The sequence below is a fragment of the Fusarium verticillioides genome, chromosome 11 (genome assembly GCF_000149555.1).
Source record: "Fusarium verticillioides 7600 chromosome 11, whole genome shotgun sequence".
Classification (NCBI taxonomy): domain Eukaryota; kingdom Fungi; phylum Ascomycota; class Sordariomycetes; order Hypocreales; family Nectriaceae; genus Fusarium; species Fusarium verticillioides.
In genome coordinates, this window is record NC_031685.1 from 405,406 (window position 1) to 430,606 (window position 25,201).

At 48.5% G+C, this 25,201-nt stretch overlaps 13 protein-coding genes across 14 annotated transcripts; 6 read left to right on the forward strand and 7 right to left on the reverse strand.

The window, feature by feature from the left end:
- Positions 1-112: 112 nt before the first annotated feature.
- Positions 113-2,140, forward strand: FVEG_12976 (hypothetical protein; the record flags this gene model as incomplete). The annotated part of the gene is made up of 2 exons (XM_018902359.1): positions 113-1,703; positions 1,764-2,140. The coding sequence occupies 2 exons, from the start codon at positions 113-115 to the stop codon at positions 2,138-2,140; spliced, it is 1,968 nt and encodes a 655-aa protein (XP_018761065.1).
- Positions 2,141-2,738: 598 nt separating this feature from the next.
- FVEG_12977 (hypothetical protein) lies at positions 2,739-4,518 on the reverse strand (the record flags this gene model as incomplete). The annotated part of the gene is made up of 5 exons (XM_018902360.1): positions 2,739-2,824; positions 2,872-3,026; positions 3,084-3,996; positions 4,053-4,379; positions 4,437-4,518. The coding sequence occupies 5 exons, from the start codon at positions 4,516-4,518 to the stop codon at positions 2,739-2,741; spliced, it is 1,563 nt and encodes a 520-aa protein (XP_018761066.1).
- Positions 4,519-5,137: 619 nt separating this feature from the next.
- On the forward strand, positions 5,138-6,895 carry FVEG_12978 (hypothetical protein; the record flags this gene model as incomplete). The annotated part of the gene is made up of 2 exons (XM_018902361.1): positions 5,138-5,319; positions 5,377-6,895. 2 exons carry the CDS (start codon positions 5,138-5,140, stop codon positions 6,893-6,895), a joined length of 1,701 nt encoding a protein of 566 aa, XP_018761067.1.
- Positions 6,896-7,313: 418 nt separating this feature from the next.
- Positions 7,314-8,136, reverse strand: FVEG_12979 (hypothetical protein; the record flags this gene model as incomplete). The annotated part of the gene is made up of 2 exons (XM_018902362.1): positions 7,314-8,004; positions 8,069-8,136. 2 exons carry the CDS (start codon positions 8,134-8,136, stop codon positions 7,314-7,316), a joined length of 759 nt encoding a protein of 252 aa, XP_018761068.1.
- A 594-nt stretch (positions 8,137-8,730) lies between these two features.
- FVEG_12980 (hypothetical protein) lies at positions 8,731-10,217 on the reverse strand (the record flags this gene model as incomplete). The annotated part of the gene is made up of 4 exons (XM_018902363.1): positions 8,731-8,898; positions 8,951-9,392; positions 9,443-9,687; positions 9,735-10,217. 4 exons carry the CDS (start codon positions 10,215-10,217, stop codon positions 8,731-8,733), a joined length of 1,338 nt encoding a protein of 445 aa, XP_018761069.1.
- A 447-nt stretch (positions 10,218-10,664) lies between these two features.
- FVEG_12981 (hypothetical protein) lies at positions 10,665-12,084 on the forward strand (the record flags this gene model as incomplete). Its single annotated transcript, XM_018902364.1, has 2 exons — positions 10,665-11,525; positions 11,554-12,084. The coding sequence occupies 2 exons, from the start codon at positions 10,665-10,667 to the stop codon at positions 12,082-12,084; spliced, it is 1,392 nt and encodes a 463-aa protein (XP_018761070.1).
- A 251-nt stretch (positions 12,085-12,335) lies between these two features.
- On the reverse strand, positions 12,336-12,989 carry FVEG_17414 (hypothetical protein; the record flags this gene model as incomplete). Its single annotated transcript, XM_018906655.1, has 2 exons — positions 12,336-12,757; positions 12,950-12,989. 2 exons carry the CDS (start codon positions 12,987-12,989, stop codon positions 12,336-12,338), a joined length of 462 nt encoding a protein of 153 aa, XP_018761071.1.
- Positions 12,990-13,912: 923 nt separating this feature from the next.
- FVEG_12982 (hypothetical protein) lies at positions 13,913-15,936 on the forward strand (the record flags this gene model as incomplete). Of its 2 annotated transcripts, XM_018902366.1 has the most annotated exons (4): positions 14,106-14,186; positions 14,299-15,222; positions 15,271-15,537; positions 15,590-15,703. In XM_018902366.1, 4 exons carry the CDS (start codon positions 14,106-14,108, stop codon positions 15,674-15,676), a joined length of 1,359 nt encoding a protein of 452 aa, XP_018761073.1. In that variant the 3' UTR covers positions 15,677-15,703. The 2 variants fall into 2 exon arrangements, with proteins under 2 accessions (XP_018761072.1, XP_018761073.1); XM_018902365.1 differs by having other exon boundaries at positions 13,913-14,186; positions 15,271-15,936.
- Positions 15,937-15,994: 58 nt separating this feature from the next.
- On the reverse strand, positions 15,995-16,303 carry FVEG_17415 (hypothetical protein; the record flags this gene model as incomplete). The annotated part of the gene is made up of 1 exon (XM_018906656.1): positions 15,995-16,303. One exon carries the CDS (start codon positions 16,301-16,303, stop codon positions 15,995-15,997), a length of 309 nt encoding a protein of 102 aa, XP_018761074.1.
- Positions 16,304-17,227: 924 nt separating this feature from the next.
- On the forward strand, positions 17,228-18,439 carry FVEG_12983 (hypothetical protein; the record flags this gene model as incomplete). Its single annotated transcript, XM_018902367.1, has 1 exon — positions 17,228-18,439. One exon carries the CDS (start codon positions 17,228-17,230, stop codon positions 18,437-18,439), a length of 1,212 nt encoding a protein of 403 aa, XP_018761075.1.
- Positions 18,440-18,534: 95 nt separating this feature from the next.
- On the reverse strand, positions 18,535-19,371 carry FVEG_17416 (hypothetical protein; the record flags this gene model as incomplete). Its single annotated transcript, XM_018906657.1, has 1 exon — positions 18,535-19,371. The coding sequence occupies one exon, from the start codon at positions 19,369-19,371 to the stop codon at positions 18,535-18,537; it is 837 nt and encodes a 278-aa protein (XP_018761076.1).
- Positions 19,372-21,003: 1,632 nt separating this feature from the next.
- On the forward strand, positions 21,004-21,645 carry FVEG_12984 (hypothetical protein; the record flags this gene model as incomplete). Its single annotated transcript, XM_018902368.1, has 1 exon — positions 21,004-21,645. One exon carries the CDS (start codon positions 21,004-21,006, stop codon positions 21,643-21,645), a length of 642 nt encoding a protein of 213 aa, XP_018761077.1.
- A 2,453-nt stretch (positions 21,646-24,098) lies between these two features.
- On the reverse strand, positions 24,099-25,033 carry FVEG_12985 (hypothetical protein). The gene has a single exon (XM_018902369.1). The coding sequence runs from the start codon at positions 24,972-24,974 to the stop codon at positions 24,150-24,152; it is 825 nt and encodes a 274-aa protein (XP_018761078.1). The 5' UTR covers positions 24,975-25,033; the 3' UTR covers positions 24,099-24,149.
- Positions 25,034-25,201: the final 168 nt, after the last annotated feature.

Sequence of the window (25,201 nt, forward strand, 5' to 3'; positions counted from 1 at the left end):
GTGATTCATTTAGTCTGTTAATGGCCGTTCCGTATTTCGCGGTCTATCTAAGGCTACTCCTGCTTATTACCCACGGTGAAATTGTCATAGCATTCACTGAAGCATAGCCATTATGGCAGCCCTAGATTCACCCATCCTTATTCAGCTACCATCCAAACGCCACATCTACGAGACTGCTGTTTATGAAACTCAATACAATATACCCTCGACGACAACCCATAACGATGTACTTCAAGGCCAAGATCCCCTTGCCACCGCCAAAGCATCGGAAATCCAGAACGAAGATGCCCATCATCGCTGGAGACCGCGTTATCACCTCATGCCGCCAACTGGCTGGCTGAACGACCCTTGTGCACCAGGATATGATCACGTCCATGATGTTTATCACGTTGGGTTCCAGTGGAATCCCAAGAAGCCAGAATGGGGCGATATATCATGGGGCAGCGCTCTCTCAAAGGACCTCGTTTCCTGGGAGGTCAGTGGCAGTCCATCTATTCAACCATCGAGGAAGCATGATGGAGAAGCTGGTGTTTTCACAGGGTGTTGGAGTCCAGTACCCTCAGCACCTGGTCGGAGCACTGCATTTTATACCTCAGCGCGGAGGCTTCCGATACACCATACACTTCCCTACAACTGGGGTTCTGAAGCAATTTGCATTGCCACCTCCAACGACGCCGGTCGCACTTGGCAAAGGGGCAATGTACCGACTGTTCTGAGTGGCCCTCCTCCCCATCTCGATGCTACAGGCTGGCGTGACCCTTACGTTGCCAAGTGGCCTGCTCTCAGCCGGCTACTAGGAGACAAGTCAGATCAAGCACTCTTTGGCATTGTTTCTGGTGGTCTTCGCGGCATTAGCCCTGCAATATTTATTTACTCTCTTGAACAACACGATTTAACCGCCTGGAACTTCCTCTCTGTGTTGACCTTAGCACCGACCTCCCCAGAGGAACATCATTCACAATGGGAGCCCGACTATGGTGCAAACTGGGAAGTGGTCAACTTCCTTTCGCTCCTCGACCCTGATGACCCAGCGATAAGCCATGAGGTACTTATGATTGGCGTCGAGGGGCGCAAGCAAGTTGACGTCAAGCCTTCTGGACGACATCGCCATTCGGAATTCAGAAGGGATCACGGTGAGATGTGGGTTTCAGGCCCTTTGATGCAGACTTCAGCAGGGATGCAGATGCAATTTCGTTCTGGCGGTGCTCTGGACTACGGAGCAATCTATGCTGTCAACTCCTTCCACGATCCGAGATCCAATCATCAAGTTGCATTTGGCTGGATTATTGAGGAAGATCTCTCTGCAGAACTGAGGGGCGCACAAAGATGGGCTGGACTGTTATCGGTCCCGAGAGTCGTTCAGTTGAGCAGGATACATCACGTTGTCCATGCATTGAAGTCAGATCTGGCATCGATCAAGTCATTTGACGTTGTGCCAGAGGACAAAGCGCAGCAGAAGTCACTGTTCCCAAAAGACTCTCCTCAGACCTACACGATTACGACAGTGTGTGCTTTGCCAGACCCTAGACTCAACAAACTTCGCCAACGCAAGCGGCCCATGGGTCCCATAACCAATCACACTCTGCCTGAGGCTCTTGGAAGCTTGGAATTTCCCCTAAGGTGCTCCTGCTGGGAGCTCGACGTATCTTTCGAGATTGGCAAGGACGTACAGAGCATTGGTTTCATGATAAGCCATACGAAAGGTAAGACTACCAGATATAATCATAAAGGGTTTCTAGAGATTGCTAACATTTCTTCTAAAGATTCACAACTACGTACCGTCGTCTCGTTCATTCCTGACTTAGAAAAGCTCATAATCACACGAGACAAATCCACCAACATGACAGACATATGCGTGGCGGACGAAGAGGCACCGCATACCCTTTTCTCGACCTTGTCTCCCGGAACTACCGCAGGAGCTGAGCCAATTTTGTCACAAGAGCCTTTACGACTCAATGCATTCTTTGATGTGAGTTGTCTAGAGCTTTTCGCCAATGGAAGGACGGCAATCACTACAAGAGTCTACCCGGAAAGCATGACCTGCTATAACATTCAGCCATTCGTGGTAAGGAAGAGTGATCGCGCGTGGTCTGGTCAGTTGTTTGAGTGTACGGCGTGGGAGCTAAAGCCGTCGTGTTAGAAGGTCTAGATGATGTAAATGTAGACAGAAGAGTATATGCAAATGGGAGCGATATTTAAGACTGTCTGAGAATTGACGTGAGAGTTCTTTACCTTAGGTAATGCTTGTTACTACCCATAACTGCTCAGCGTCAGCAAGAGGTAAAGTGTAGCCAAAAACCAGCCAATAATATGTTAGAGTTAGCATGAACTTAAGACTTAGGAGGAAAAACACGTGGTCTAAGATCTACCAAGTTTATCCTCGCCTTAACTACATCTTTCATCCTGTGAGCTCTTCTACCTTCAGATAATGTCACTGGGTCTAATAGAGCTTAACCTTGCTGCACTCAACACACAATGTCGAGTAAGTAAGTCGGTCAGTAGCATTAGTAAGGGAAGACATGTACTATATGGCTACGCTCCAGTGGCAGGTATGATGTGAGAGGGAAATAATGCCGTAACAGATGAAACTGAGATACAAAGAGCCTGTGCAATTAAGTCCTGCTATCTGAACGCGCATGTACCCTACAGAGTCTTATGAATAGCGATGCCCTATGCACATACATCCAACTAACTCCCCATCATTGCTGCCAACCTGATTTGAACCCTACTCCATCAATTTAAGCTTTAGCTTCGTGGTGGTCAATCTCGGCGACAATCTTCTCCTCATTCATGTAGCTCTCCATAGACAGGTTACACTGATAGTCTGAGTAATGATTAGCAATGCACTGATAAACAGTGCGTGCTTCTTACCTTTGAACTTGCGAGCGGGAACACGAGCTTCGAACATGGCATCCAGTTCAGCAGGGGTTCTTCCCTTGGTCTCGGGAAGGTACAGGTATGTGATAACGATGCATCCGGCCATCCAACCAGCAAAGACGAGGTACGTCTTCGGGCCAAGGTTACCTCTGCAGTGAAAGTTTTGTTAGCATGCGGGTAGCTAGAAGACAGAGAGTTGTACTTACGCATCGGCCTGCGAGATGTATGGCAGCACGTAGATCACAACAGTGGAGAACGCAGCCAGAGTCAAGAATGAGAAAGAGCTAGTCTTGTTGCGCAGACGGGCAGTCGGGATTTCAGCAGAGACGACATAAGTCAGAGGTCCGAATCCAGCTGCGAAGAAGAACGAGAAGAGCATGCACATGCTAGCAATAGCCTTGGCGATGCTGGGGTTTCCTGTATAGTCCATGAAACCGAGGACACCGACGACGAGATCGATACAGAAGACCATAGTGAAGGTGCTGAGGGCGAGGGTCCGGCGTCCGACCCTGTCGACAAGGTAGATTCCAGTGATAGCGCCGGCGAAAGCGAGGATGGCACCGACCATGGTGAGAAGAAAAGGAGACACGTTGCCGCTGACCGTGGCGAGGAAGATGGTAGCATAGTTTGTCGCGAAAGCAATGCCTGAGAGTTGCTGCATGTTTCCGATGGACATGGCCAAGAGAGATCGACGAAGGTTTGTTCCACGGAAGATATCCATCCACGGGACCTTGGTCTCATCTTCACGAATAGACGCTTGAGCCTTGAGAGCCTCGAACTCGGCCAGAATCTCAGTCTCTGGATAGCCACTGCGGACGCTTCGGAGAGACCTGAGGGCATCGCTGTCACGAGACTTGGTAAGGTACCACGTTGGTGAATCATCGACGAAGAAGAGCCCGACGAAAAGGATGAGAGGGAAGAGGATTCCGAGGCCAAGAGGGAGACGAAATGACATGGCGGACATTTCAGTACTCATGGCCCAGTTGACACCGCTCGCGACGATGGCTGCTGTGTTGATGAGAACGATAGACATTCCGACGATGGCGCCACGGACGTTTTCGGGTGCAATCTCGGCCATGTAAGTTGAGCCAAGCACAATGAAGAGCCAGATAGCAACATCTGAGAGACAAGGTCAGTGAACACGGACAAGCTAGAGTTGGCAGATCAAGACTTACTCGCAATCCAACGACCGACGACTATCTCAGCCAGCCCAAACGCAGCAGTCTGGATGGCGCTCCCGACAGCACTAAATATGCAGCCTACAAGGATCATCTTCTTACGGCCGTATTTATCAGCGAACTGGGCTGCGAGGGGCAGTCCGAGAACACAGCCAGTGACTGGTAGAGCTGTCATGATGGAGATGTCGGTCGAGGTCAGGTATGGGGTACCATTGGGAAGACGGGTGTGAGACATTTGGTTGACGAAAGGGACCATGGCTAGGATACCGCCGCTGATGGCGCCGTCATAGCCAAAGGTGAAGAAGGCCATTGCCATGAGGAAGGCTGATGAGTAATGTTAGTTAAATGTGCCTTGAGACAATGACAATGGGAGGAACTGACTGGAGTAGACCAACTTTGGACTTCGGAAGAAGTTTGCCAGCGAGTTTGTTCGCGGCGACGCATGATGGACGTCGGCAGTCATGGCGAAGGTGGAGGTGAGTACCGATTAGAGGAGATGAAGAAAGGAAACAAGGAGAAGTATGATGTGACCAATATTGGATCAATTGATCTCAAGAGATAAGAGTCTTGAAGTCTGAGAATGCCAATTGCAAGATAACGGAGTCCAACCGATGGGCTCACGAGAAGTTATATACAAACCCCGACACCAAGCCTCAAGCCCGGGACGAAAACATGGAGGTACTGCAGCTTGGAGAAAGTGGAGAGAGTTTTCTGGGGCCGAAAATCTGGGGAATGGGGAGACAAACGATACGACAGAGACTTCATCGTACCTACAGATCCCCTAAGCTAAATGTGCTCTATCACTCTTTGGGCCAAAACCCGCGAGGCCGGGTCATGTGAGGGGGAAGAGAAAGGGTTGCCGCGATGCGCAGCCGAGGGAGACGGGGATATTCCCAAAATGGCCAAGTACGGCGCCACTTAAGTTTGGGTGCAACCTGTATAAGACGAAACTTAACCGCTGAGTTTAAGCGGCTAACTCACTCTTGGCAAGCTTGGAACGGTATTTCAGCTCATCAGATACAAAATCGTATATTTATTACTGCCTGCAGTTGACTGTCTGCGTTTGTTTGAAGCACCCAAATATGACAGTCTCAGACTATACCCTCAACCACCCAGAGCTAGGCAGCATTATCGGCTTAGCTAGAGACGATGATGTTGTTCAGTTTCGCGGTATCCCATTCGCGTCTGTTCCTGGTCGCTTTCGCCAGAGCATCTTGAGAGCCGGGCCATTGCCTTCGCAGCCATTCAATGCTCGCCAACCAGGGTAAGTCTACAGTCCTAAACCTCTCTATGCACGAATTGACTTTCTAATCTCTCCAAGCCCAGAATGTCCCCAATCAGTCCTACCCTTTCCTTCATACTGGACTGCGCCACCACCCAGTGGGTATCCCGCCCTAGAAAAGCCCATCCAAGATGAGTTCAACTGCCTGAACCTATCCATCACCGCACCGCGCAAGACTCTTGAATCCGGCCAGAACGTTCCTGTACTGCTCTTTATCCATGGCGGTGCTTTCATGGGCGGAAGTCAGTCAATCCAGCTATCTGGACGCGAAATCTACGATGCTACCGATCTAGTAAGGGCAAGTCTCGCTCGGGAGCAGCCAATCGTAGTGGTCACTATCAACTACCGCGTGGGACTTCTTGGCTTCCTCACCTCGGAGAAGCTGGCTGAGAGGAGTCGTGCTCATAATGAGGCAATTGGTAACTACGGACTCCATGACCAACGACAGGCGCTGGAATGGGTCTCTGAATTCATCGCTGGCTTCGGAGGTGCCTCAGATCGCATCACCATTCATGGAACTAGCGCGGGCGGTGCTTCGTGCCATTACCAGGTCAACTTTCCCAATCGCAAGTTCCAAAGCGCCATTCTGTCCAGTGGAACATCTGTTGGTATCGCATCTCGGCCTATGCCATGGCATCAGGAGCGCTTCGACTATGTGCTATCTCAACTACCAAGCCTACAGGCGGATGATTCTCTACTTAATTCATTGGTAAATCTTCCTCTAGAACAGCTCTTACCAGCATCGCCGCCATCACTCTACAGCCCACTCGTTGACGGTGAGTGGGTTCCCGAGGCGGGTCTCAAACCGACACTGGAAAAGTTGGGCAAGGCTGGTGAGCCCTTACCGAATTTGATGATCGGTGCAACAGAATATGAGCGAGATCTCACGTTGATGCTATTGTCCGATCTGTCGAAGCCTCTGCCGCATCCCCCTCTACCAGAGGCACAGATACTCCCTATTGCGCGGGAGGTGCTTGCAGGTAGCGCCATGACGCCTCAGTTGAACTCTGACGACAGTCCCTTCTGTGTTTCTGAAGTTGCCCAAGCGTATAACCTGACTCGAGAAAAGTCTTGCTTAGACTCATTCGAGGACCTAGCAGGCCTAATGGCGGACGTGGCATTCCGGACTCCGCCAATTTACTCGGCAGGAGTCATCAAGAAGCACCAGATTGCACACGATCATTCGTCACACGTGCTTCTCTACGAGATTCAAGCTACGAACCCGTATAAGAATTGGCCACTTGGCTATAAGAGAGCCAACCATGGTATTAATGACATCTTCCTCTTCAACCCAGCAGAAGACCAGGTCCCAGCTGAACACCTTGAGAACTGGGTGTCTACCGTGGGCCAGATCCGCGCTGCGTGGCTTGACTTTTGTTATGGAAAAGCGCCTTGGGCTCCGTTCGAGTGGTCGGAGGATGTTGAATCGCTGGGGGGTATTTACGTGTTCCCAGATAGTGGGGAGGGCAGATTGTGCAAGACGTTGGATGAGGTGGATGGTACAGCTACAGCTACGCGATGGCGTGCACTTTTGAGGACTTCTCTTGAATGTATTTAGCTGGCTTTATTTTTCCATGTCACGTTACCCCTGATATATCCTTGTTTCACTTAGAAACCTCTTTCTTCATCGGCGCTTAACAAGAGTGCATCAATGGCTGATTTCTCCAGCCACTGAGTGCTAAGAACCTCCATACTCTACCTCAATATCTATTCTGGCTCAAGTCGGCGATCTGGCCGCTTTGAAATTTGCACTGTAGATATTGATATTACTGAGAGTTTGTATAAACTTTTTCTAGATAATAAAAAGGGACAAAGAAAGTGATTGATGCTAAGAATAATTGAGACTGAAGCATGTATTGTGTGTAGATAACTGTGCATGTTGAGCGCCTTGGGAGAAATATCTCTTGTTTGTTTTTGCCAAGTGTACTATAGCCACAGGCTTTCTAGTAGCACTACCTGTCTAAATTTTATCCCTTCTAGATCGAATATGTGAGAAATCGTGTTAATTCGTTTGTCCAACTGCGCACAGGATCATCAAGAGCTAACCCAAGACCATGCGGGCCATCGGGCAAGATCAAAACCTGAGCCTTTCTCTTATGCGCAGCCATGGCTTCAGCAAACATCAGAGTGTTTTGCACAGGAACAGCTTGATCGTCAAACGTGTGGAACAAAAATGTCGGGGGCGTTGTATCAGATACCAAGTTCTGAGCTGATAGATCATGCAATTCCTCGGCCGTCGCGTTAGGCCCGAGTAGATTGTCACGAGAACCAGCATGCGTATAGTTGCCTTCTAAAGTAATAACAGGATACGCGAGGATGCCGAAATCCAGACCGGCTTTGGGGTTGGTGAGGGTTGTGGATGCAAGGTGACCGCCTGCTGAGAAGCCCCAAATACCGAGCTTCTCTATTTTTGGGTTCTCATGGCGTATCTTCCTGAGAGCAGCGAAGACTTCCTTCTCGGGCTTGGGATAGATAGGTGCAGTTGCATTGAGTGTCGTGGTGTAATCAAGAACCCACGCATCGATGCCAAGCTTATTCAGGTATGCAGCTGGATTGTAACCTTCCTTGACAATAGAGACATGACTGTAACCACCACCAGGGCAGATAAGTACACCAGTGCCTGTGGAATTGGCCGCCAGAAAGGCTGTAAGCTTTGCGAAATCGAGCCTATCGAGTTGGTGAGCTCTAGTAACATGAGGCTATTATGCAACGGACAAGGCGCTTAACTGACTTCATGGTGTCTCCGCCTGCGTCAAAAGCAACTGAACTCTCAAGCTTAACAGACTGGTTGGACGTCATCTTCAACAGCAGAACTCGTCAAGATATGTATCGTATTATGTGCAGATCACTTTGGGGGCGGGACGTCTTTGGGGTTTCGTTCTGAATTACCCCGCGATGTCGAATCTCATCCGACCTAAAACCCTTGTAACCACTTTGACTTCTATTCGTCCGGCTATACAATTAAAGCGTCCATCATTATATAACAGCACAAGTCCATGAATGAAGGATAATAACCATTAGGTCATTGGCGGAAAATTGTGGGGTAGAGACTCCCTCTATCAACCAAGATTATGAGCTCATAGCTGGCCCTTCAACCCGCGATTTAATAATCGAGCTGTCATTCAATACTGAAGTCCAAGCTCCTAGCACTCAAAGCATTGAAGCTTGGAGACCACTTAGTGGAAATGAGATGCTTTGGCGTTCTTGACAGGATTTATTCCGCTTGACTGTCTACTACTATATGATCCGTTCGCAGTATCAGGAGTTCTTACCAGAGGCTTCACTTTCATCTAGACATTGTTGTCAACTCTGGTCGCAATGGTACATCTATTTAGGATACGTGGCAAAGAGAAAGTTGTACGACTTAGATCGAAAAAGAACACTAATATATAACTATATACAGGCCAGTATGCGTCTCTGTAAGCTGAAACGAATATAGACGATGAATAAAAGACCCACGATTGACATCGCACCCGCATAATAAGCAGCAGGCCTAAATACTGAAAGACTGGTATCGCCACTGTCTGCAAGCGAGTAAATTCCCGAAGCAATAGGTGTACCCTAATATTCTGGTCAGCAAGGAGTGTTGAGAGGGCATATCAGTGTGACATACGAAGAAGAATCCACAGAACCAAGTAGTCCAAACGATAGGCAAGATGCCGAGAGTATTCTCTGGTCCCATTGTGGCGCCGAGCATGGGAGGAACCAGACTGAAGAAAGCTCCACAGCCAATGCCGTTGAACACGAGGAAGACGGAGAAGATTCCGACCGAGGACGCCAATGGCCATACGACGAGCGAGCTGAGACCAATAAAGAGGAGACAGACAATCAAGCTGTTCAAAGGACCAAGCAAGTGGTCTGCAGTATAGCCTCCTAAAACCCGGCCAACGGTAGAAGCTAAATTCCAAGCCGCCAGGATGATAATGGCAATCTGATTAGAGTATCCCATGGATCGAGTGAAGATGGGGATGAAGTATGGTGGGACAAACAAGGGGAAGCATGACAAAGCTGTGCCGGCGATGATGAGGAGGAAGCGAGGTTCTCGGAAGCGATGCCTAATCACGGTCAACATGCTATGGAGATAACAGATAACAGGGTGACTCACCACTGAAGCTTCAAGCCGGCACTCATGGATCCCTCGGGTTGCTGGATGAAGTATGAAGCTGGGATACAGACTCCCCAGAGCATGAAACTAAGAATGCGGAACGTCCACGCGACATCGACTTGTTTCACGAGAAGATTCGTCGCGATACTCATGACAGCTGCACCAAGGCTGCCTCCGCCAAACACGATACCCATAGCCAGGCCACGGTGTCTCTTGAACCACCTCAGCGGAGCAGTCGAGCATGCCTAGCACCATTAGCATATTCCCATACCCTCCTTCGTCTCAAACTTACAAAGATGGATAATCCTCCTCCAATGCCAAATATCACACCATGGAAGACAAAAAGAGCTCCAACATGTTTTGTCGTCCAACTGGCAAGGAATTCACCCAGGCCCATCAAGACACCACCAGCTAGAGCAGTCTTCTGATAACCAAGCTTTCGAACAGCGATTCCAGAGAGAATACTGAGCGATATCATGAATGATGTTGCGAGTGATCCGACGAAGGTCAAGGTCGTCAGGTTTGTTCCGGTTACTTCGACGAGTCTGACTTGCATGATGCCCCAGGAGTAGATCACACCGAGGTAAACGAAGAGAGAACATGCTGCTGCTGCTACAGCTATCCACCCTTTAGGATTATCGAATTCGACCGCTGGTGGTGTTGGAGTGGATTCATTGTCGGGTTGTGAGATGTCGGTGTCGTTACCTTTTTCGTTATCCGACGAGTTCGATGAGCTTGGCCACTCCGGACCTGTGCTATCTTTCGGTGCTGACATATTTAATCTCATTACACAAACAGCAAGAAAAGAAACAATGGTCTGTGAATGTTTAGAAAGTCAACTGTTCGAGAAAGTTCTCTGGTTAAATATCTGATCCGGCATCTGACCTCGGTTCTCACAATAGCGAAACCGACGACGAGAACCGACGCCCTGAACCTGTCAACCCATCTCAGTGGGTCACAGCGTATGATACTGTTTGTCATGGGAATTCCATGACACAGCGACGGGCCGAACTCGATCGGCTCGTCGGTGTTCGGCTGGAAAAACTGTCTTTCCCGAGTTCCGATGGAGATGGTCGGTTTTCGGGTTTGATGTTTTATAAATGGACAGAGGAATTCTTTGAGTCTATTGCAAAACAATTTCAGTAAAACGAAAAGAACATTCTCTTCAATCATTTAATTATAGAATTCGCTTTTCTTCTGCCTCAATTCTTCACTATCAGACATGGCGCCTTCAAAGATTGAGGACTTCACTGAAGTCTCCACCTACCAACCATCCATGCCCGTCAAGCCCATACATCAAGAAGGGCATTTGATGCACAGATCTCTCGTCCAACATCCTTACATGGTAGAGTTCGCTCGTGGCGTTGAACTCAAGTTATCGACCGGCCAAACAATCATCGACGGTTGTGCCGGCGCAGCAGTTGCCCTCATCGGCCACGGCAACGACGAGGTCATCCAAGCGATCACCGACCAAGCTCGCAAAGTCAGCTACGTCCACACACAATCCTACACAACGGCACCAGCTGAAGAGCTCGCCAATGTTATACTAGAGGGTAATCCCCATGGCCTTGAAAAAGCTTTCTTTGTTGGCAGTGGCAGTGAGGCTGTTGAGTCTGCTCTGAAACTAGCCCGCCAGTATCACTATGAGAAGGGAGAGCTCGATAGAGTGCACATTGTGTCTAGACGCCAATGCTATCATGGAAATACGATGGCTACCATGTCTATCTCGACGAACAAAGCGCGCCGAGCTCCGTACCATGGGTTCTTGTATCCTCATGTCTCTCACGTCTCGCCTGCCTTCGCATATCACTACAAAGACGACTCCGAGACTGAAGAGCAATTCACAGCAAGGCTTCTGCTCGAACTTGAGGAAGAGTTTCTACGCGTTGGTCCCAAGAACGTCGCTGCTTTCATCGCGGAAACAGTCGTCGGCGCGACGACGGGTTGTGTCGCTGCGCCAGCCGGTTACTTCAAGGGCGTTAGGGCCATCTGCGATAAATACGGCGTGATCATGATTCTTGATGAGATCATGTGCGGCGTTGGTCGAACAGGCACGTTTTTCGCTTTTGAGCAGGAGGGCGTAGTACCTGACATCACCACCATCGCGAAAGGTCTTGGTGGTGGTTACGCTGCCATTCGCTGGTGTTCTTATCCACAAGAAGGTCGTTGATGTCCTCAGACAAGGCTCGGCTGCTTTCAACCACGGGCATACATATCAAGCCCATCCAATTTCATGCGCTGCTGCATTAGCGGTGCAGAAAGTGCTACGCCGCGAGAACTTGGTTGAGCGATGTCGCAAGATGGGTCTTGTCTTGGAGAGGCTGCTTCGAGATGAGCTGAAGGACTGCAAGTCTGTTGGTGATATTCGAGGTCGAGGCCTTTTCTGGGGCGTTGAGTTCCTCAGAGATGTGACGTCTAAGAAGCCTTTTGATCCTTCGGCTAAGTTTGGTTTGTTGGTGCAGCAGATTGCTTTTGAGAAGGGTGTTGCGTTGTATCCGGGCGGTGCAACGATTGATGGTGTTGATGGTGATCATATTCTGCTTGCGCCGCCTTTCACGATCACGGAAGATCAATTGGCTACTATTTGTCAGGTGTTGAAGGAGGCAGTAGTGGAAGCCGAGACAATGATGCTATCTTCATAGAAAGGCTTATCCCGAATTGTCTATTTAGAGATGTGATGTCAAAAGAGGGTTAGATTATACACTTGATAGAATAATATATATTTTTTATAGTTTCTAAAATCTATTTTATCCTAGACCTAGCTTAATTAAAACTACGAATTGCTTATAACTTGCTTAGAAATTGAACTATTAATATAATATACTTGTCAAAAGCCTTTTAAAACAGAACCCTACTGTCTATTGAATACATTGTAGTTAATATCTTCTGTTAATTACTCAGCATTACATTTTGATCCCTTCTTATATTCCCGCCGAGCTGCTTCTAAGAACGCTACAACTGCTGGATGATGATATTTCTCTGCAAGCTTCTCTGCTGTGCTGCCAAAGAAGGTGGTAGCCATTATGCCGGCACCGTAGTCTACAAGTAGCTTAACAATATCTAGGTGGCCCTGATGCGCGGCTGCATGTAAGGGAGTTCGGTTTCTTGGTCCCAGCATATCAACATCCTCCCGCTCTTCTTGCAGACGCTTTTGTGCTTCGGCTATAGACCCGGCTTCGCAGGCATCGTAAAGAGATTGTATTGGTGACCCAAACGATGGAAATGGTGGAGGTAGTGTAAAGCCTGCCTTAGAGAGACAGGCAATTAGATCCTTGTCCGTCAGACGGTTGAGCCTTGATGGAAGCCATTTCCAGGCTTTCTCGAGTATAGCAGGGTTGACGGTGAGGATATTCTTGAGAATTGCGGGTTAAATGGCACCGACGAGAAAGAAGATGGCGTGACAGCCAGTGTCTAATGCATTGAAAACAGCGTCTTGTAAGTTCCTGATAAGATTGGTGCTTGCTTCTCTCGTCTGTGATCTCGTTCCCATCGTCATAGTTCTCTGACTCTGCATAAGATGCCAGACGAACTTGGGGATCGGTTGCATGATAGGCTGGTTCATGTATTTTTCTTGGACAACAGGGACGACGGTACGAAAGTACTCCTTTAGGATGCTTACGTGCTTGAACCTGGCAATCTCAACGAGCCATCTGGACAGACTGTCGAGCGTAGGGGTATATGACAGAAGCTGTGCTACTTCACCGGGCTCTCGTATCCCTAGTAGTGGAATGACTTGGCTAGAGGGAGAGTCAACGCTTTTCTCTAAACACGGAACTGCCCCGGCGTGCAGCTAGGTGACCGTGATGTCGTGGTGGTGGAGCCGCACGGCGCATTCCAGCGGCGTCGTGCCTTGCTCGGTATACTTGATGGCATCGGCACCAGCTGATAGAAGGACTTCGACACATTTCGGGTGTCCGCCTACTTCTCAACGCCGGTGCAACTGTAGACGTTTTCGACAGTGAGGGCATGACGGCGCTGTCTCTGGCAATCGATAATGGTTTCCTCGGACCCGTCGAACTATTATTACAACATGAAGCAGATCCGAATGCTACTTCAAATACAATATAATAGATGCTACACGGTCCAAATATATTAAACAGAATGAGAAGTTCACCTAGGGCTATGGTTCAAAACTATATCACATATTGACACCAAGACCCGTGACATCAAGTGTTCTTTGATTGGCGGCATTGGTCAGTTTGTCGATGTCAGCTGCTGAATCTCTTATCAGGAACGTCGTTGGCATAGAAACCATCAGTACACTGGTCTAGTAGCTAATCTCGTGAGATAAAATTTTGTGAAGCTGAGTTCCAGTTTAGGAATAGTGGCAGATTACTGTGAAAATGCGGGAAATTCCGTGCTAGGTCTTACAACGGTTTAAGGCTGAAAGATAAAAAGGCGGAGGCGCAGCAGGAGGTAAAGTTCTTAAAATCTTCCAATATCCTTAAAGTGTTCCTATTGCTATCCTGGAGTTCTCTTCCCTTCCTTACTTACAGACCAGAGAAGGCCTCATACGGTGAAGATTATATATTTGATTTGCCTAACCTTTCCGCCTGATTACACGTTACCTCTCCACTGAATCATCGAGCTAAAAAAGCCCGTTCATGGCCAGGCCGCTCTGAAGTCGCAATTGCCTGTTGGTGCTGTGAGCTCCGTGACTAATATGTTGCCGTCCACGGAGCCTCGAGTGGCTGCTGGCCCTCGCCATGATCTTCCTACGGTTCCAGCTGCGTGTCTTGTTTGCGTGAGTTCTGCACATCGTCCCCACACCGCCTATTACGTCTAGTGATCCCATGGCGTGATCTCGAAGATGATGTTGGAAAATAAACGGATGCTGACATTGGTCTTGCGCCTAGCGTAGAAGGCACCTCAAATGCGATGGGGAACGTCCTTGTTCCCGTTGTAGAACCGCTGATCTTGATTGCGTCTATGCAGTGTCCCGTCGCGGTTATAATGGCCGCAAACGCTTAACCGGTCGATCCTCAAGTCAGCGTAAAGGCACCGGCATAACCGTCCCTGTCCTTGACGCCGCAGTCACGGTTGTCGGCCCTCCCCCTGCGGCGCCTGCACTGGAATTTCCTTCTGTCCTTGATCCCACCATCTTTCTTGGCAGTGTCACAAGTTACTCGAACGTTGATACATGCTTCCCTATCGCCGCGTTCTCTCAGACTATTGCGTCAACTAGTTTGCCCGGGTTTACTTCTCAGACTCTGGTTAGCGGCACTGGCAACCGAATACCCCGGACACTTCCTTTAAGTGAACGTTTTATCGGCTCGTTCTATCTAAATTTCTACGCCGCTCATCCCTTCATACCGCCAAAGGAGCTTCTTCTCATCCTAGCACAGCAGACCTCATTGGAGCCCCTCCTTGCAGCGATACGTTGGATTGGTTCCCTATACATCGAGCAAGATAGCTCTCGCAGACTTTTCACAGATGCATCCCGCCTAATAGATGGTGCACCTCTCAGAAACGGCTTCTTAGTACAGGCGATGCTGCTTATCATAATTGGACTTGACGGCAACCGTCAAGAAAAAAAGGCCAGAAAGCTTATGGAAGATGCCATTGATATCTCGATTCAGATCAAATTGAACTGCGATCCATTTGCAGCCACAAATGGACAAGGAATTCCCGTACTGGAAGAGAGCTGGCGAAGGACATGGTGGGAGCTTTACGTTGTGGATGCCCTTATGTCGGGGGTGCATCAAACCAACACTTTTGTTCTGTATGATGTACCTACAGATGTCGGTCTGCCTTGTGAAGAGAACCAGTATCTCACAGGGGTAAGTCGTTATAGAGCCTGGTACTCACTGTATGCTTACAAGATCTAGCAAATACCTCCTCCCATTCACCCATATGATACGGAAACCTTGGGACTGTTTGACCCCACGCCGTATTCTTCGTACACCTATCGGGTCCAATGTGCCTGCATCTTGGGTGTTTTTCAGAAAATGCCATCAGATGTCGACCATATAGCCAGGCTTCTCGCGAACTGGATGCTCCGCTTACCGCCATCAAAATACGACGCTTATTGTGATGGCAAGTTAGATGAGATGATGTTCCAGGCCATCATGATGTGGCAGGCTATTTCTATTCTTGTACACCAGCCTCACTCACAGCTGGATTCATCACTGACTTATTATATCAAAGCGTCCAACACACCAGCTGAGTCCAGCGATGCCTTCAACTCGCACACCAAACATACGATTCGGGCTGCCAGGGAGCTTAGCAAGTTAATTAGCTATCGTGTTCCTCTCCTTAAACACACACATTTCTTTGCTTACATGGTAACGCTCTCGTCTACAATCCACCTCAGCAGATGGTCATTGGCCTTTGTGGCCCAAGACGATCAGGATCTTCGTCAGAATATGAGTCAGAATATTGGAGCACTTGTCAAGTACGCTGAGGTATGGCCCATGGCGCAACATTTGGGGATGCAAGTAAAGAGAATGGCAAAAGAGGTGTATAGAATAAAGAAACTCTAGTAATACCATGTCTTAAAATAAGTAGTTCTTTTCTTATACTTTCCATAAGCCTACTCGCAACCCTTTTCCACTAGTTATTCTTCTCCGTATTCCACTTTCCATCATCATAACCAGTACAGTCACCCTCATATTTGCCAGGGTACCAGCTGCCATCATCGTGGCCATTACCGTTGCCTTCATATCTCCCGGGATGCCAGGACCCATCATCCTTCCTCTTCTCCAACTCTTCGGGGACCAACTGCCTGTTGTCAAAATTGTCTCCCTTGGCTCCGTATAAAGCAGGAACCTGCTTGCCAGTATCGGCAGGCTTCCCGGTAGGGAGTCCTAAAGCTGTGGCGGCAAAGACGGCAAAGCCAAGAAGAAAATAGTTGCGATACATTGTAGATATGTAGATATGTAGATATTGTGAGGCAGGGAGGGAATGAAGAAGCTCGGAGTAACGGCAAGGATTTATTAAGGTTAAAATAACTAAAGATTAAAGGGCTGTTTGAGGGCTACGTTTGTTGTTGAAGTGTCGATGATAATTATAATAGACACAACAACAGGATATTACAGCCTCTTATCATTAAATCTCTGACATATGTAGCCTCATGGAAGTCATTTTAATCCCTTTCAACCATCACCTGGAAGGGTCGTAGACTCATAATTTCCCGGCATTCTCGACAATATTCTCACCGCCGTTTCCTTGAGGTGGTGATATTATGATGGCTTAGGCCATGTCCAGCCACTTCATATTTCTGACAGCGTACATCAGTAGCTGCTTACTGCTCATTTCGCAATAGTGTAACAGAAGCCCTCGGTCGCGAACAAGTCACCCCAAGTGAGTTCAGGCCATCTAATCGAAAGCTGACAGCCGGGGGTGGAACCTCGGTTAGCTTCCCTCAGCACCAGGGGAGCCTTGAGCTGAAGGGGCTGTACCTGTATAGCCCTAAGACGTTGCATGGGAAGTGCAATTTTTCTATCTTGATAATTGACGATGGAGAGTCTAGACCCCTATGAGAAGCCCCACGGTAACCAATCAGAGATGTGGACATCGGGGAAGGCGACTGACCCGCTGACGTGAGCATCGCTGTCCGCTGACAGTAGCTGCTCAAGCCGAAACGAGCTGGCGATTCAATTGGGATGTTGCAGTTGGTCAATCTCGAGCCAAAAGCAGTTCTGGCAAAATATCAAGTTGGCTGTGCACGATGGGCCTCCCGGGTTGGCAGAGAGTCAAGCATAAAAGATGTCCCAACGTACGTCAGAGAAGTGTTTTCCCATCACATACCACCTTGAATCCTGCTTCTAATCAAGTTCTATCACCATGAACATTCTGTTTCTTTCTTTGCTCTGGCCTGCTGTAACCAGCGCTGCAGCTTGTAAGCCAACCTCCCCTAAATCGAAAGCCGCTTGCAAGTTGGCCGCCAATAACACTGTGGAGATGAGTGTCGGCTTTGGTTACAATGGGGACTGTGCTCCAAGTACCGGAACTCTCAAAGGCTTCATGATCTTTGTTGACTTTTCCGATGCCGAACCTGCTCAAGGCGAAACTCCCCAATCGCTCTACGATGCTGTAGTCCCCCAAACAGCCGAATGGTACAAGCAAGCCTCTTATGGGGCCCTTTCCCTGGATATTGCGGCCGATATGTCCAGGTTCTACCGCATGCCCAAGTCTGCTGCATCGTATGGCTGGGAGCGAGGTCTCACAGCGCCAGAACATCAAGAATACATCCAGGATGCCCTCGACGCCTACACAGCCGAAGGCACTCGCTCTCCGCCTCCCGAATCAGACGTCCTCTATGTTGTTCCCGTGAACAGCGTCGGTGGCAGAGGTATCTCTCGGTCCATTACTTATGTTTCACGAACCAACACTAGACAGGGTGATCATGTTGCCCGAAAGACCGTCACCGTTGGCACCGACGCATTTACAGGTTGGGGAACAAAGAGCTGGAAGGTATTGGCTCACGAAACCGGACACACCATGTGCTTGGCCGATTTATACCCCTTTGAGGATCTTGGGCTGGGCTACTACGTTGGTGGATGGAGTGCCATGGGAGACCTCTCTGGCATTGCTCCTGATTTCTTTGCCTGGGATAAGTGGCGCCTGGGTTGGATTAACGACAGCTCTGTCGCCTGTGTTTCGGAGCGAGGAACTACTCAGCACACTATTGACCCACTAGAACTGAATATTTCTGACAATGGCGTCAAGGCTGTTATCGTCGCCGCCAATCAAACCTCCGCACTGGTCGCAGAGGCCCGTACATCCGAGGGTCTTGACTCAGGTGTATGTGCCCCTGGCGTCTTGCTGTACACAGTTGATACCTCGATCAAGACAGGCTATGGCCCTGTCCGTGTTGCTGATGTGACCCCGGGATCAGGTGGCTGCGGCGATAGTGCCTATGACAAGAGTGATGGAACGCTATCCCTGACCCAGGGTGGAGTGAGCTCGTATAAGGTTCCTGGCTGGGGTGTTCAAATTACTGTATTAAAGCAAACGGAGAAGAGCTATAGTATTCGAGTTGATGCTGGGCTATAGAGATAATTGGTCAAGTCTATGTACAGGAACATATATACTACTTGAGTAAATAAAATAGGAGAGGAAGAATAGAATATACATAAGTGTAGTTACCCTTAAACCAGCATATAAGGATAAATTTGGCACTCCTCACTTGTTGTAGATGTGACCTCAGTTGTTGTGGTGTATGTAGATGTCATGAGAGTGGTAGTAGCAACCGTAGTTAAGGTGATGAAGCCAGTGGTGGTTGTAAATGCTTCGAGAGTCGAGGTGGCGGAAGTACTAGCATAAATCGTCGTTGACTCTGCTGTAGTTGTAGGTGTTGCATCAGCCGAAGTTGAGGAAGCTGTAACAGTCAAAGACCCCTCTGTAGTAGTGGCAGTATCAGTCATAGTAGTATGAGACTCAGTATTGGTAGTGACAGTATGAAAAGACTCGGATACGGAGTCTCGGTCGGTCGTAGTGGTGGAAGTGACAGTGGTTGCAGTTGCAGTTTCACTGCTGACGGTATCAATTGAAGAGGCCTCCGTTGTAGAAGAAATGCCCTCAGTGGTGGTCAAACCAATCAAGGAGGTTTGCGATGTCTGAGACTCAGTAGTGTAAAGTCCAGACCTAGTTGTAGTAGCGGAGATAATAGTCAAAGAATCTCCTGTGGTGACTGACGCACTACTAGCTGCCTCAGACGAGGTCTCGGTGGCCGAAGTTTCCTTGGTCACTGTGTCGCTTGTAGCGGTGCTTTCCCCCACCAGAGTGTGAGAGGACGACAGGGCCACAATGGGTACAGACGTAAGGTCAGTAGTGGAAGGGAGTGAAGTGAACATGGCTGTGGATGTGAGAGAAGTCCAAGACGCAGCAGACGCCGTAGTTGACCGCGAGATCGGGCGACAAGGCCCAGCCAGAACGGGCTGAAGAATCAAAGCCGCAACGGCGGTGAGAAGCTTTGCAGCAATCATTGCCAATGAACAAATAACGAGTGAATGGGGTCAGATGCAGAAACAACAAAGACGGACGCAATTCCTCCAAGCCCATGCTCCCATGACTTATTATTAAACCTGTCTCTTGATCTTCAGGAGAACAACACTTCGGAGCTAACTAACACTATTGGATTTTAGTGGTTTTGGGTCAGAACTGCATCTTCAGTTTCTGCCAAGAGGTGCGATGTGGGACGGCATTTCGATGGTTGCGTATCGTCTGAGAACCAATCACTGACTGTCCGCTGGGCGAAAGAAGTCGACTTCAAAAGATAAGCGTTATTATCAAACACCACAGCGTGGGGTACTTTGACGAGATGCCTCATAGGGCTGGGGGTCGCTTTATCAATCATTGCTCTTAATTTACTATAATTAGTCCGACACAGCTAGGGAGGTTGTTATGAGCATCGGCTACCCGGGTTACACTCTCAAAATCAGAGCATCACGGGGACCATTACCCGACTAGACGATGATCTTCCGTTCACTCTGTTTGCTTCTTGAAAGACTTGAATCCACTAGTTCGTCTCTAGCCTGGCATACTGGCTTAACATCCCACAAAGCTGCAGCGCTCCCAGAAAAACCTTCAGTCAGCTCACTCTATCCACCAGGTGGTTGCCTGGAGGCTTGATTTCTAGTAGGATGCTGCAATTCTTAGCTAAATACTATTGCTTACGTATGGGCTCAAGTTTGTAGCTTATGCGTAATTGATCAAAGGGGGCCTGAGGTACACAAGAAACACCGCGACGCCTTCGGACGGACTAAACCCGGCTCAGGGTCTGCGTCAACGGCGTTGTAAAGATGCTAGCTGAGTTAGGCACCCAATTAGTTCAGGGTATTTATAAAGACCCCATAACAAGCGTCAACAGCACAGTTTTGACCTAATGACTTCACTGATGTCAAATGGGCAGGAATACAGACTGTCATTATCTACAGGAGATTCTGCCCGACACGACTTGTTTCTTCCTTCGCACCGCCACATCGGCTCATTCGACACTCGAATAGTTTGATAACTAATCTTAACAGGTCAAAATTTGCGACTTGACTTCACAACAGAAATTTAAGTGACTGGACGAGCGTCCGCAGTCGCGGAATCACAACCGGAAATAACGGGGCTTTGTTTCGTGGCGTCGATAGTTTCAACGCGTGCCCATAACTTTATGCCTTTCAACCAATGTGAGGACCGGTGGGCGCGGAATTAACGCTCCGCTCAACTGTCCTATACGGGTTTGATCGGCAGCGGTTCCGCGAGTAGACTGGCACCTGGCGAGGGACCGAGGACAAGAGGGTTGACTTATTACGGATCCTACGTTAACAGATTTTGCCTGCCAAGCTTCAATAATCTCATTGATAGTTCAGTTGTGGACTTTCAGCTGTCGTGATGTAAGGCGAACCTTTCCATTTTTGCCTTGCACGTACGCTTAGCTCCTGCTGTAAGTCAGAACGATGCGCATCTAGAACTCAACAAAGGAGAAGTTGATGTAGAGATGGTCTTCTTCACCGTTCACCGGCAGTCCTATAAGAAAGAGAAAGGATCGCCGCTTTCAATCTCATCTCCTCAACAGAGAAAGCAACTTCAAGAAATCATTATTCAACTCCCCCAGATCAATCACAAAGATGCACTACTCTACCCTCATCACCGCTGCTCTGTCAGCTGTCAGTGTTGCTGCTGCCCCCAACAACAAGCTGCCCTGCCGCAGCCTTGACCAGTGCAGCCTGGTCAACATCCCCTCAAAGTCCCTCTGCGGTCTGACCGGCTACCGCCAGAACCCGGACGCCAAGAGCTATGACAGCGTCCACAACTTCCAGCTCACCCTCGACGGCTGCATCAAGGCCTGTGGCACCACCAAGCCTGATTGCAAGTCTGTCACGTACGACGATATCAACGGCATTTGCTACTTCTCCAAGTACGACCTCAAGACCGTCAACGTCAAGTCCCAGGCCACTGGCTACAAGTTCTACGACGCTGGCTGCGGCTTTGCCGCTTCTGCTGGTGGTGCTATCTGCGGTCGCAAGGGCTGGCGCCAGAACTCGGCTGCTACCAGCTACGACAGCGTTCACAACAACAAACTCGATCTCAAGAACTGCGTCGCTGCTTGCGGTACCACCAAGCCTGACTGCAAGACTGTTGCTTACGACAGTGTCAACGGCATCTGCTACTTCTTCAAGTATGATGCTACAACCATCAACCCCGCTGACGCTGGCAGTGGCTTCGCCTGGTATGATGCTCGCTGCCTCGACTGCCCCGCCGCCAACTAAGCTGCTTTGATGCTGTAATGGGGTGCATTATTGTCTGGGGACAGGTCTCTCGCGCAGAAAAGGATGACTCCTTCGGTGGAGCCTCTCGGCTATTCGGAGATCACACTACTTGTATATACTTTGTCCATTATATAAACTTCATCAAAGACATATGATACATTTATTCAACTATCTAGTCGTGACCATATTACTACCAAATATCGTGCATCGAGTTTTTAACCTGATTCGGTTAAGAAATACTTACTTCCAATATAATTCTTTCGATAAGCCCCCGTGATTTCTTAATACGACTTAGTCAGTATCAGAACTATTATCTTCATAGACCTCAAGCACATTGACACGCCACACTATCCCGAGCCTGGTTCTCTCGTCTCTCGAGATCGCTATCTAATAGCTGCAGCTTGGGATGTAGTAGCTGATAAGCTGGTGAAAGTTTGGAGTGGATACAGCGTTGGAGAGCCGCGTCTCTTCCAGAAACGGTTGGACTACAAGTCCGAAGGAGATCAGTGACCAAAATGTCCTATCTGACTACGGTGAGAGGTCAAGAGGATTTGAGAATGCTACGACAGCTGGGCAGATCTGGGGAAGATCTTGCAAGGGCCAATGCACTTGGTATCAGTCTCTGGCCGAAAAGCAAACTGGAATACAACAATATCCTCACCCAATTGAGACAACATGGCGATACAAAGACAGCCTCTCTTCAAGGCTAGTATCCTATATCAAAAACCGACTTGAACGCCTCAGGGCTAGCCTTTTGGACAATATCGTCCATGTGGACAGGGTTCATTCAGGAACCTGCTTGCTCATTCTCATCAGCTCGTCATGAAGACGCATCAACTGCGAAGAGCTTGTGAACTTCTATAATGTCATGGGACGCCTGGATGAGTGCTTTCAAAGGGAAGATTTGAAAAGGAAATCAGCACAATGAATCTTTAGACAGTTCGATGGTATCATCAAATTACTTCTGTCCAATACACAACCAGGCAAAACATTAGTCTTGAGTCCAACAGAAAGTATGTATCATTTACCCCTACATGCACTCGAGCTTAAAGGAGAACCAGCCATTTTACCAAGGCAGTAGAAGAAGGGGCTATAATGCTTCATTATCACGGGCATATTAGGTACAAGTCAGACTCTGCTACAAGGTATGAGCTCGAGAACACCTTTCTCCAGACAATGAACTTCATTCATCTTCCACCGGAAGCCATTAGTAGCTAATATATATAAGGAGCTATTCCGCCAGTCCAACAAGATAAAAACTCCATATATAACTTCCAGAAACAAGGATATAACAATTTGAACCACTCAATTACAAGGTTAGGTTAAGGTTGGCTTAATGTCCACAGGTTTCATCTATATCAAGTCAGTACCTCAATATCTTAACAGAGGATTCTAATATGACTTACGCAAACTCCCACTTGGCCAAGAATTCTCGTGCAGGCAAAGTCGCCACAGCACTGTGCGGTCGGTACATGGCAGAGCAATCCTGTTGCAACGCACTTCTTGTCGGCGACGCATCTAGAGCCTACTCCAGGTGTCATCTTGCAAGTATAGCCTTTACAACAATCGTTGTCCATGATGCATAGTCCTGCATCCTTTTCACATGTAAATGCCAAGGCAGCCGCGACCGCAAGGTATAGAGTCGAGAGAAAAGCTGAGGCTTTCATTTTTTTTAAATTGGGAGACGATGGAGTTGGGATTTTGGTAAAGGCTGACAAGGTTGGAAATTGATGATGATGGGGTTTGGAGGAACTCTTGTGCCTGGGCTTGGAGAGTATTTGTAGGTTGATCGGTCAATGAGCATTTGTAGGTTGATCGGTCAATGAGCATTTGTAGGTTGATCGGTCAATGAGAAGATATGTGAATCTGCCCTGTGGCGCTTCAATATCATTATATTGAGGCCGACGTAGAGCCGTGCCGTTCTATGGTGAGACATCCGCATCGGGCTACCCCTTCCTTCGCCTGTCTAGGGGTCCTGCAAACAATACTGTTGTTATCTTGCCCTTCCAGTCCTGATCTGAAACATTTATTTTCTGATCCCTTAATCATACACTGCAGTATGGCATTAGCAAGATAAGTTGTTAAAAAGGTTATAAAACATCTAGATATCCCTTATCTTTGGAGCAAGAAGGGTTATATATTAGATGCTAATTAATAAATGTTTCATTGCTAATGCTTAAGGTCTTCAAATTCAATCCCCTTCTTTGAAGTCTGCTAAGGAGTAGTCAATCTCAGTAATGTCTAAGTAGGTAGCAACGGCACTTTATACACTGGCTACTGTCTCAGTACGTGACAGCAGCGCTATGGCGCGTTGCTGGGCGTTACTGTCTACTTTTTAAGTGTTATAGGAATGTCTCTAGATCAGTTCTAACGATGAAAGTAGGATATAGTGCGTTGGGTTGTATTCAAGATTGATAGCCGAGAGATTGCACTTGATAAAAGCGGTACTGGGGTTTGCGGGGCGAAGACAAGTTTACTTGACAGAGTCTATGAGCGTATCGAATCTATTTTACCTCTGCATAGGCATCCAGAGCCTCATGCAACTTCCCAAATGTCCCATCATGCCATCCCGCAATCTGAGCCCACTCATCCTCAGGCAGCGTAGCATGCAACATCCTCAACCACGCACCAACAATCATATCCGCATAACTTACCCTCTCCCCCAGCAAAAACGGGCCACTCTCATCCCTCATAAACAACCTCTTGAGGTTACCTAGCATCTCCTTCAAAGACTGCATCACCTTATGCCTCGCCTCGCCAACTAGCGCAAAGTCGTCCCACTGTTTCACCCCCGCACGTCGCACAAACTCCGCCTTGCTCTCCTCCTCACTCGCTGGATCAAACGGCATGCCCTGAACGCCTAGTTGAACATGCGCTGTGAATGCCGCGTCGATGTTGAGGTTGAACTTGGCGTACTCGGGGTTTTCCTTGTCGCGCCATTCGGAGAGTGGGACGAGGATGTAGGGATGCTCAAAGTCAAAGTCGAGCGTCTGAGTGGGGAAGAGATCGCCTCCACCAGAGCTTGGGTAAGTTTTCTGTAGATAAATAGCGATGTCGAAGGAGTCGCCGACTACAGAACCAGTTGAGGGATCTTCAATGATGGGCAGCGTGTAAAAGTCTTTGCCGTCGTTGAATTTACGACAGGCGGGGACCTTAAGGCCAGTGCGTACTTTGGTGATGTCAGGGAGAGCTACCCATGATGTAGAGTAGGGGACTTTTTTGAAGTTGAGGGCGAATCTAGTCTTCCATGGGTTTGGGGAGAAGACGTTCTTTTCCACTGGCGGGCGGGCGGCGATGTCGTAGAAGGTGATATTCTTTGACCCGGACATGATTGATAGTGCCGATGTTGGAGTGATGCTGCTGTTGTTGTTGACAGCTCCAAGATGGGTCGCGATACGAAAATTGATACGTGGCTCGTTAATGATTGGCTTGTTACCATGTTCCACAAAAACCTCCGTGACAAGTCGCCCGATTGGGAGTTGAGATGATTCAATCACTGCTCATAAATGCAACAAACAGTAATTCCGCCTTCATCAATTCCATTCACTGAGGAATG

Coding starts and splice junctions, on each gene's coding strand:
- FVEG_12985 (XM_018902369.1), bottom strand. CDS start 24,974: ATGTCCGGGTCAAAGAATATCACCTTCTACGACATCGCCGCCCGCCCG.